Source organism: Propithecus coquereli, unplaced genomic scaffold (genome assembly GCF_000956105.1).
Source record: "Propithecus coquereli isolate 6110/MARCELLA unplaced genomic scaffold, Pcoq_1.0 Scaffold2, whole genome shotgun sequence".
Lineage (NCBI taxonomy): Eukaryota > Metazoa > Chordata > Mammalia > Primates > Indriidae > Propithecus > Propithecus coquereli.
In genome coordinates, this window is record NW_012144966.1 from 1,446,256 (window position 1) to 1,457,904 (window position 11,649).

The following is an 11,649-nucleotide window of genomic DNA, read 5'->3' on the forward strand; positions in this document are numbered from 1 at the left end:
CCAGGGAAGGATAAAAACGGGGGTCTACGGCTCCCTACCACGCCATTGGTCCAGTTCTCGGGGCTTCCTGCAGTCCTCGCACCATCCTCTCGGTTGCCCAGGAGGAAGGCTGGGCGGGGCGGACAGGGGCGGGCGCTGCTGCCTGCGCAGCGGATGGGGAGGGCGAGCCTGCGCCGACGGTCCGGGCGTGGGCAGAGGGCGCGCGGGCAGGTGTCGGCTCAGTGACAGGGTTCCCCCCACCCCCAACCCCCGCCCTGATGCTCCCCACGGCTCAGCGAGGCAAAACCCAGCAAATGTTTCAGAAATGCAGCTCAGTCGGTCACCCGGCTCTGCGTTTTCGCCAGACGCGCAAGAGGACGGCGCTTCCAATGCAAATCTCTTGGCTCAGGCCCCTCGGCTTGTAGCCACCGCCTCCACCGCCCGCCCGGCGTCCCGCCCACTCCGTGGCGGGCAGAGCGGAGGCCGGGCGCGGAGGAGACTGGGCGGAGCGGGCATCCCTCCCCACCCCCCACGTGGGGCCGGCCCTCCCTAGTGCCTGGGCGCGCCGCCGTCGCTGCGCCTCCGGGTTAGGACCCCGCCCGTGGCGCCGCCCCCTAGGCCGGGGCTGGGGACTGGCGGCGAGGGGTGGGCGAGGGCCAGGGGCATCTCTGAATCAGGTGGCCGCGGGAGTTCCCCCGGGCAGGGCCGAGGGAACACGCTGCCGGGGATTGTGTACACGCTCCACTGACACAAGCTTCACGCTGCCGGGCAGCCGCTGATCACGCGTGGCCCCGCGAGCCCATTGGCCGGCGCCTCACACACCTTTGCCGCTGATTGGCCAGTCTCAGGCTCCGCCCCCCTCCCCCGCCCGCGGCTCGAGGCTGGCTGAGCGGCTACCTGAATGGGGAGGGGGCAGACAGCGCGGAGCGCGGCGGCGGCGGGAGCGGCGTCGAGTGTCTCCGGGAGCCCGTCTGTGGCCAGGCAACCGACAGCCTAGCAGCCAGTCAGCTCGCCGCCGGCAGCCACGCAGCCAACCATGCTCAACTTCGGCGCTTCTCTCCAGCACACTGCGGTAAGTCATCTGGGGATGCCCCTGTCCTTCCTTGCCTCTCGTAGGAAGGGGTCAGCGGGGGCGCGAACCCTGAGCACCTGACATCAGCAGCGTCTGAGAAGCGGGGCTGCAGCGGAGTCGCGGAGAGGGAAGGGGCTTCCAGCCTGCAGACTAGGCATTAGTGAGTACGCGTGTGGTGGGCAGGGGGTCAGAAGAAGAGCACAGCGATTTGGAGACGGGGGGGGAGGGCTCTTACTCTGGGGGTACTGAGGAGGGGAAAGGGCAGCTCTGCAGGGAGACCTCAGAAGGCAGATGAGGGGGAGGATGACTGTGGAGGGGCGGGAGCAGTGGGGAGGGGGCTGCTGCCCTGGTAACGAGGTTAGGGAAAGGTGTAGTAGGGAGTCGGGGGGAGGGACATGGGGGTTACCCTGCATCTGGCACGGGGGGAGAGATGCCCTCGTTCGGATCAGGAATGCTACCTAGAGTGGGAGGGGGCTGCTTGCAAGCATTTGAGGGGCGAGGTGTCCACAGGAGAGAAGCGTGGGCTACCCATGTTGAGGGTCTGAACAGAGGCTTGCAAGACGGGGGCTGTCAGCTGAGGACCACGGGGATGGGGCTGCTCAGCAGATAGCCCGGGGCTGGGGGAAGGGGCGCGTGGCGTCGGCGTGGGGGATGACATGCGGGCCCCGCAACCGCCAAGGGGGGGACGAGTTGCCCCCCACCCCGGCGTCAGGAGGGGACTCTCACGGCAGGGGCAGGTGGCCGCCATCTGACGACCCCTTGGAAAGGACCAGAGAGTGGGAAGCAGGACCCAGTAGCTAGGGCGGGAAGGTGGGCGGGGGGAGCCGGGCCGCGAGACGCGGGGGAGAGCGTCTGGAGCCGGGGCCTGTGGGGGCTGCACGTCTGGGAACCCGTGGAGACGCGCGGCGGGCGGGGGCCGGAGCTGCCGGAAGCCGCGAAGAGGGGGCGCGCCTCTGCGGGGAGAGACGGGGTGGTCTGAGGTCCCGTGGGCAGTGTGGGCGGGAAGCGCCGAGGGCTTGGCTGGGTCCCCGGGGGCTGCAGGCAGGAGGAGGGCGGCGGCCGGGTTTCCGCGGGGACCCGGCTCCTCCTCCCGCAGCTGAGCAGAAGGCCGGGGGTGGGCCGCGAGCGGGTGCGCCCGGGGAGCTCTCGTCCCCGAGTGACCCAGCCCCGGCCTCCGCCAGGGGCGGGAGCGAGGCCCGGCCCCGCTGTCGGTTCCTAAGGGAACGGCGGCTCGCGGGGAGCTGGAAGGGGCGGGTATCTCCCGGAGCCAGGCCCGCGGCCCCGCCCCTCCCCACGGGCCCGGCGCGAACTGCTGGGCGGTTGGCGGCGGCTCCCGCGGCCCCTCCCCGGGGCCGGCGCGCGGGCGGGGGCCCGCGGCTCAGGAAGTAGGGGAAAGGTGACGGCGCGGCAATTCCCAGTTCACGTTTCCTGCGCCGCCCGGAGCAGCCGCTGATCACGCTTTGTTCACATGCCTCGCTCCCTCCTCCCCGCGCCCCCGCCCCGCGCCGCGCAGCCAATCCGGGCCCGGGCCGCCGCGCCGGCTGGCCAATGGCGGGGGCAGGGGCGCGGGGACGTGCGAGCGGCGAGGAATGTTCCCGGTGACTCACCCGCGAGCCTCATTGAGGTTAGGGCGGCCCCATCCGTCTGTCCTCGCCAGCGAGGATCTCCCCCGCCGTCCGCCCCCGCCCCTCGTCTGCCTCCCCCGCCCGCGCCTCCGCCTGCGCTTCCCTTTCCTGCCTCGCGCCCCACTCCCTTTCCTCCCTCCCCGTTTCCCTTTCCTGTGCTCCCCAGCTCCCGCTCTCCTTCGCTGCTGCCCGCCTGCTTCTTTTCCTTTCTGCGCTTAGGCGTCTTGAGGCTTTTACACACACGCGCGCTGTCCATTGCCGCCTACATAAAGGCGGGCGTTATGCAATTGCATTGTTAGCGATATTTCAAGAGCAGTGGCTTGTTTTCTTAGGATTTCAGCGCGAATAGATCATGCATTTTTAAAACAAGCCTTGAGAATAATACCTTGCAACATAAAGAAGGTTTTTCAGTATTTTTACACAATCTCTGCTTTGTCCAAACGAATCTGGACAGGTTTTTTTTTTAGTTGAAAATGAAGGAGATGTACCATTTTTTAAATGTGTAGTTCAAAGAACTTATAGGCAGAAGGAGTTGTACAAATAAATAGAAAGCATGTGGTTATTTTCTTTTGTCATCAAGCAGTTCTTTAAAAAATTAAAATAGATTCTGTTTTGACTATTGCAGACTCTTTATAACCAGGGTTTTTGCAAACTCTGAGTAGGATATGAAATTTTCTGATTATCCAGTTTTTATTATTATTGTATTAGCCAGTCATAGTTAGGCATAGCAAGCCATTGTGTCAGATGGATCCAATAAAAGGGAACGAACGTGAAGAGGTTGAAACTTAAATAAAGCTTTGGGATTTTTTCCACATATTTCGCTTTATCTCTCTTTATCATAGATAATCAAATTATCAAATAATTTTAGATTTCAAATAACCTGATATAATTTTAACTTGAAAGAGACCCGAGGATCCCTTTTCCTTTGATTTTTATCCCAGAGTGCAAAGTGGACTTTCCAAAGGTCAGACCCATATCAACAGGCCAGAACTCTGTCTACTACACTTTATAAGAAAATACTGGCTTTCTTTCCACATCAAAAGATCTTATACTATACCTATAGTATTGAAAAAAGATAACTTTTTTGCATAGCCCTCCGTTAGTTATTTCGTCTGACCCCAGTTGCAGGTGGCTACTCTGGAAAGACTATAAAACACTATTTTTTCTTCTAAGCCAAATGTTTCTTTTTCTGGATCACAAGTGCATTGATACCTCTGATCTTTTTTTTTTTTTTTTTTTTTTTTTTGAGACAGAGTCTCACTCTCTTGCCTGGGCTAGAGTGCCATGGTGTCAGCCTAGCTCACAGCAACCTCAAACTCCTGGGCTGAAGCCATCCTCCTGCCTCAGCCCCCCAGGGAGCTGGGACTACAGGCACGCGCCACCATGCTCGGCTAATTTTTTTCTATTTTTAGTTGTTTGGCCAATTTCTTTCTATTTTTTAGTAGAGACGGGGTCTCGCTCTTGCTCAGGCTGGTCTCAAACTCCTGAGCTCAAACGATCCTCCCGCCTCGGCCTCCCAGAGTGCTAGGATTACAGGTGTGAGCCACTGTGCCCGGCCAATACCTCTGATCTTGGTCCCCTTAATGGTAATAAGGTGTTCCTCTCTAGCTTGCAAGGATATCAAGTGTTCAAGCTAAGTGTGAGCTGAAGAATGAGGACGATTTTATTACCACTAACACTAAGTCTGGGTCACCTACCTGACCAGTGTAGCTGAGCTTTTCTAAGTATCAGAGTACGGGCCAGAGAAAAATTATTTCAAATTTGAAGTTGGAAGGTTGTGCAAGTTGTAGACAAAAAGAAAAAAGAAAATATTTGTACATTCCTCTGTGTGTCATTTGGATGACAAACAAATATGTTTATAAGCTTTATTCTTTTGTTTTTATAGGAGGAAAGAATGGAAATGATTTCCGAAAGGTCGAAAGAGAGTATGTATTCCTGGAACAAAACTGCAGAGAAAAGTGATTTTGAAGCTGTTGAAGCACTTATGTCAATGAGCTGCAGTTGGAAGTCTGATTTTAGGAAATACATTGAAAACAGACCTGTTACACCAGTATCTGACATGTCAGAGGAAGAGAATCTGCTTCCAGGGACGCCTGATTTTCATACAATCCCGGCATTTGTAAGTATTATTATTTTTTAAGATGGATGGATATTAACTGAATTTCATATAAGTTACATAATGAACTCTAAATTTCTCATGCTGTTGCTTGTATGTTTCCTTTCTCTGTAGTGTTTGACACCACCTTACAGCCCCTCTGACTTTGAACCCTCTCAAATGTCGAATCTGATGGCACCAGCGCCATCTACTGGACATTTCAAAGCACTTTCAGATACTGCCAAGCCTCACATTACTGCACCTTTCAAAGAGGAAGAAAAGAGCCCAGTATCTGACCCTAAACTCCCCAAGGCTCAGGCAACAAGTGTGATTCGTCATACAGCTGATGCCCAGCTATGTAACCATCAATCCTGCCCAGTGAAGGCAGCCAGTATCCTCAACTATCAGGACAATTCTTTCAGAAGAAGAACCTACCTAAATGTTGAGGCTCCAAGAAAAAACATACCATGTGCCGCTGTGTCACCAAACAGATCCAAATGTGAGAGAAACACAGTGGCGGATGTTGACGAGAAAACAAGTGCTGCACTTTATGACTTCTCCGTGCCTTCCTCAGAGACAGTCATCTGTAGGTCTCAGCCAGCCCCCTCCTCCCCACAACAGAAGTCAGTGTTGGTCTCTCCACCTGCAGTATCCCCGGGGGGAGGGCCACCTATGCCGGTCATCTGCCAGATGGTTCCCCTTCCTGCAAACAACCCTGTTGTGACAACAGTCGTTCCCAGCACTCCACCCAGCCAGCCACCAGCTGTCTGCCCGCCTGTTGTGTTCATGGGCACTCAGGTACCCAAAGGTGCCGTCATGTTTGTCGTGCCCCAGCCCGTTGTGCAGAGCCCAAAGCCTCCAGTGGTGAGCCCAAATGGCACCAGACTCTCTCCCATTGCCCCTGCTCCTGGGTTTTCCCCTTCAGCAGCAAAAGTCACTCCTCAGATTGACTCATCGAGGATAAGGAGTCACATCTGTAGCCACCCAGGATGTGGCAAGACATACTTTAAAAGTTCCCATCTGAAGGCCCACACCAGAACGCATACAGGTACCAACCATTTCATATTTGTGTCTTTAATGTTTAAATGTGTAAGTGAAGAGTGTTTAAATGAAGAGTCTTGGGCTGCGATCACAGATACAAACCCTAGTTCAGTGGGTGATACTTAACCAGTGCAAGGTCCTCTAAAAGACTTGTGTCAAGGTGCTTTTGTTTTAATCAAATGATTCTGTAGCTATCTGAGTACTTTCATAGAGTATCTTTAAAGCCTTTGAAACACAGTTGTTGAGGTCATAAAATCTTTTCACTTTTGGCTTTTTTTTTTTTTTTAAGAGACAGAGACTTGCTGTGTTGCCCAGGCTGGTGTTGAACTCCTGGGTTCAAGCCATCCTCCCACCTCAGCCTCCTGAGTAGCTGGGACTATAGGCATGAGCCACCACGTCTGTCTGGCTTCTATAAGGGGAAGATTTTTATAAATGTGATAGAGTAACAAGTTGAAATTGAAACAATACATGTCTAATACTCATTTGACAGTTTATTAATTTATTAATTTTTATTATTTTAAAATGTATCTCATATATCTTTAGATGTAATTGAACATATCATATTCAGCAATTTAATAAATGTATAACAATGATCTGAATTTCTTCCTTTCAGGAGAAAAGCCTTTCAGCTGTAGCTGGAAAGGTTGTGAAAGGAGGTTTGCCCGTTCTGATGAACTGTCCAGACACCGGCGAACCCACACAGGGGAGAAGAAATTTGCCTGTCCCATGTGTGACCGGCGGTTCATGAGGAGTGACCATTTGACCAAGCATGCCCGGCGCCATCTGTCAGCCAAGAAGCTACCAAACTGGCAAATGGAAGTGAGCAAGTTAAACGACATTGCTCTACCTCCAACTCCTGCTCCCACACAGTGACAGCTCGGAAAGAGAAGAATCAGAACTCACTTTGGTCACAGCTGGGAGCCAGTGGTCATGTAAAAACGCTTCCACTGCACGTCTGTGGCCCTCCAGTGCGGGCTTAGAGCAGAAGCCCCACGGCCTGGTGTGAAGGCCCAGCCTGGGTTAGATGACAAGAAGGGCTTTGGCCACAGGCAGGTCACAGAATGGCAGGGTTCATTTCTTATCACATAAGAGAGATGAGAAAGCTTTTATTCCTTTGAATATTTTTGAAGGTTTCAGATGAGGTTGACACAGGTAGCACAGATTTTGAATTTGTGTGCACATTTGTTACTTTACTTTTGCTGTTTATACTTGAGACCAACTTTTCAATGTGATTCTTCTAAAGCACTGGTTTCAAGAATAGAGACTGGAAATAAACATTACGGTACAGAGATGGAGATGTAAAATCAGTTTGTATTATTACAAATATTGTCATCTTTTTCTAGAGTTATCTTGTTTACTATTCCTAGTCTTTCCAGTCAACTTTGTGGGTGTAAATATTAAATATATCTAGAACTATCATTTTTACACTATTAATATTTGGAATTGAAAGGCTGTATATTGCTAAGAGGGCCGAAAAAATTGGAATCCTCCTTAATTTAATTGCTTTGAAGTATAGCTACAATTTCTTTTTTGCGTTTTTGTTTTGTAAGTTTAAGAAGTGACTATATCTAGGCATTTTATTATGCTTTGGACTTTAGTTTGCCTGCAGTTTCTTGTGTAGATTTGAAAATTGTATACAAATGTGTTTTCTGTAGACTCTTAAGAAACACTGCACTTTGTTTCGGAAAAAAAATCTGAGGATGAAAATATATATTGTAAAGAAGGGATATCAAGAATTTTAGATAACTCCTTGAAAAAGATGGCTTATGTCATCAGTAAAGTACCCTTATGTTATGAGGATATAATGTGTGCTTTATTAAATTAGAAAGTTAGTGACCATTATTCAAAGATGGACAAATGTGGTCCTGTTAATTTATAGGAGTTTGGGGGGATTTGGACATAGGTGGGTAGAAAAATTATTATTAGAACATTCACTTTTGTTAACAGTATTTCTCTTACATTCTGTTATATAGTGGATGATATACACAATGCTAAAACAAAAGTAAATTGTTCAAAATATATAGTGAAAAGTGTCACTATATCTTCCCATTTAACATTTTTCTGTATATTGAGTGTAGATTTCCGACATCAAAACTTGGACCTTTGGAAAACAAAAAAGAGTTTTCTCTTAATAAAAAAAAAAAGATCCTTGTGACTTACAATTTGCACAATACTTCTTTTGTTGTACTTTATATCTTGTTTACAATAAAGAATTTCCTTTGGTATATATAATTGGTTCATTGTGTTTGTTAAAAACCATTCTCATTCTCACCTTGACCTTGATCACTTATACTATCCAAGGACTTAGTATGTGAATTTCTGTAAGAGTCTCATCCAGGTTTTTGAACTGTAGAAGTATGTCTTTAAAATGAATCAATTTAGAGAGTATATAATGTGAGGCCAGATATCTATATATTTGGTGAGGTAATGTGTGAGCCAGCCAGTTTTAAGAAACCACATTTTAATTTTTAAACATTCTTGTACATTTTGATGATTTGGGGTTGAAATATAGCTCTGGCTCTCAGCAGAATCATATTAAGTAGCATTTAAGTTAAAGGGAGCACCACAGTGAATAATTAGAAGCAATGAAACTGCTCTGGCAAATGGAAAGAATGCCGACTTACTAAATAAAGAGTAAATTGCTCACCTCTAGAAGTTAAATTAACTCAGACCATTAAGTGATACCTTAAATACAATAAACATTGGTACTTAAGCTGCATGAAACACAATCCACCTCTGAAGAACACTTGTTAGTCACTCATCAGTAGAAAGAACGAGGGGCTGTCGATGCTACTTGGTGTATGGAGTATAACTTTGTAGATTACTATTTTAGTTTGCACTGAAATCCCCTGTGATCATGGGAGCATCTTCCACAATGCCCAACTTAACTATTGACCTAGTGTCTGGCCCACTGTCGAACACCGTGGTAAACAGCAGTGTACTCACTTGGCACCAGTTGTAGAACAAGTGTCTCAAGTCATCTGTGCACCTATTGCTACTTATTTTCTTGGAAACTTAATACCATCTAAATACGACACAGCTGCTGGAGAGAGGCCTCGCCATTCTGCAGCTCTGGTGTAGCTTCCACGTTGGGAACCTGGACCATCCTAATTCACCTGGAGTTCCTTATGGGTGCAAGTCCCACAAGTGGTACAGAGGAAGATGACTGATGTATCCTCTGCCTACCCCAATGTGCAGTCCCTTGTAATTTCGTGGCCAATGGAACAGTGTCACCTGGTTGCTGTGCTCTTCCCAGTCCTAGTTGGCATCTGAGGCTTTTCCTTAGGGAGTTTATAAATAAATCATTCAAAAAAAGTTATTTTTGAGTTGAATGTGATTGCAGGCTCTGATCTTGAAAAAGTTGCCGAGAAACGAGTATATTTGTAGCACGTTATGATAAAGCCATTAGTGTAGCCTTAGCATGTCAATTCTGATTGTTTCATGTTTTGACATAAGATGAACTATAAGAAATTGCTCGTATTCAGCTGTCCACTTTTAATGTTAATTCATTTTTAGATAATTTTAGGCTTAGAGAAATGTGCAGAGAGTTCTAATATACCCTTCATCCAGCTTCTGATAACATCTTACATAGCTGTAGAACATTTATCAAAACCAAGAAATTAACCTTGGAATAATGCTATTAACTAACATACAGAACTTATTTGGATTTCGCTACTGTCTTTTTTCTATTACAGGACCTAACCCAGGATCTCAAATTGCATTTAGCTGTCAAGTCTCTGCAACCTCCTCCAATCTGTAGTAGTTCCTCAGTCTTGTCTTTTGAATCGTACTTGTCACTTATTTTGTAGAATGATCCTCAATTTGGGTTTGTCTGATGTTTATTCATGATTAGATTGAGACTATGCATCAACTGGGACAGTCACCCAGAGTGATAGTGCCCTTCTCAGTGCACTGTACCAACGAACACGTGACATCGATCTGCATTGCTGGCGGGGCTAACCTTACTCACTTGGCTAAGGTGATGTCTGCTGGAATTTTCCACTGTAAACTGACTACTTTTCTCTTTATAGTTATTACAATTATTAAAAATTTGGAGGGAGATACTTGAAGACTATGCAAATAACCTGTTTCTGTTTAAACTTTTCCCCATTAATTTTAGTATCCTTACATCTTGCCTGAGGCTATTATTACTATGATATGCTAATTCCCTCATTGTTTATTAGTTGGAATTCTTCTGTAAGAAAGAATTGTTGCTTCTCCATTTATTACTCCGTTAGTTATGTCAGCATGGACTTGGATATTTATGTCATTCTCTGAGTTGTAACACTGTACTTATTTTGTGACTCAATTGTTCCAACTTTGGCCCTTGTTAGCTCCTTCAGTATTCAAGCATTTTTGATAACAGAGATGGAAATTCGACCTATCATTTCTCACTGGAGTGAGAGCCGTTTGGTATTGTGATTCCCCTTTTTAAAAGTACCTGTATTGCTACCACCCCGTCTAACCCAGCATTCTCGCTCAAGCGGTACAACTGCCCCTGACCGGTCTCCCTGCGTCTGGTCTTGTCTTCTTACTGTCCAGTCTCCTCACCAGTCTCAAAAATGCAAATCCGACCATGTCCCTTTCCCTGTTTAAAACACTTCAGAAACTTTCCAGTGCTCTCAGGATAAAACCCAGGTTCCATAACAAGATCTGGAACAGTGCTGTCTAATAGAAATGTAATGTGAGCCACGTATATAATTTGAACTTTTCTGGTAGCCACCTTAAAAAAAGAAAACTATTAATTTTAACATTTTTATTTATTCCAAGATACCTAAAATATTATCATTTCAACATATAAGCAATATAAAATTGTTAACGAGACAGATTATACCTTATTTGGTGCTAATCTTTGAAATCGAGTCTGTGTTACATGCTCACAGCGCAGCTCCACTGGGACCAGGCTCATTTCAAGTGTGCACCATCAGGTTTCCACCCACCTGCCATAAAACCTCCACCTTATTCTCTACGCTGTGTCCGAGCCCCGAGCCTTCACACATGCTATTTCTTCTGCTGGGAATGTTTCCCCTGCCCTTCACCTTGACATTTCCGCTATCATAACAATCATTACCCTTTAATGAAATTGCTGAATGTCTTTTACCTTTGACTGTAAAACTCCTCGAGGACAAGGACCAGGGGGTCTTGCTCTGTGCTATAACACCAGCATCTAGCACAGTGCCTAACACATAGCAGGGGCTTAATACATTTTGTCAAACTGAAAATTGAACCAAGAGGAGTCCTGTGCGGTTTTAGGGAGGGAGAACAATTAGGAAGTTGTTACATGACATACAGTATACAAAGGCGATGAGAAGCTGAAAACCGCCTTTTTCTTATTCCCATAATTCCATGCTAGTGCTGGAAGGACCATTTATGTACTCCACCTTCCAAACTCTTACAGAGTCTCCTGGCATTTAGGTTCTCTTCGTTGCATTTGAAGAGAGCAGGGAAGAAATCTGATCAAGACGGACATACACGAGGCTCACCAAGGCCAGTCATGTGAGTCTAATGCCTCAGCCTGGAATGGCTGAGAAACGTTGCCTCAGTTCACCCTTTCTCTCCGGAAGACGTTCAGGATGAGGCACGGACGGACACGGAGACTTTCTTCAAGGGCACTGGGCAGTCAGTGGAGCCTTGGAGCTAGGAGAGCTCTTTTGGGAGATGACATCAGGGGACACCTTAAGGGAATCTTTCCTCTGGAGATGTCCCACTGATTTTGTTCTGGTGCCTTAATTCAGTCCTGGCATTTTTCTACCCAACTTAAGACCAACTTGAGAAATGACAGCATTGGTTCTCAAATAGCACTGCCTCTAATTTTCTACACTGGTAGCTGTGCACTG

The 11,649-nt window shown here is 47.8% G+C and overlaps 1 protein-coding gene across 1 annotated transcript; it reads left to right on the plus strand.

The window, feature by feature from the left end:
• Positions 1–713: 713 nt before the first annotated feature.
• KLF10 (Kruppel-like factor 10) lies at positions 714–8,037 on the plus strand. The gene is made up of 4 exons (XM_012643638.1): positions 714–1,051; positions 4,562–4,795; positions 4,907–5,819; positions 6,426–8,037. The coding sequence occupies exons 1-4, from the start codon at positions 1,016–1,018 to the stop codon at positions 6,683–6,685; spliced, it is 1,443 nt and encodes a 480-aa protein (XP_012499092.1). The 5' UTR covers positions 714–1,015; the 3' UTR covers positions 6,686–8,037.
• The last annotated feature ends 3,612 nt before the right edge of the window (positions 8,038–11,649 follow it).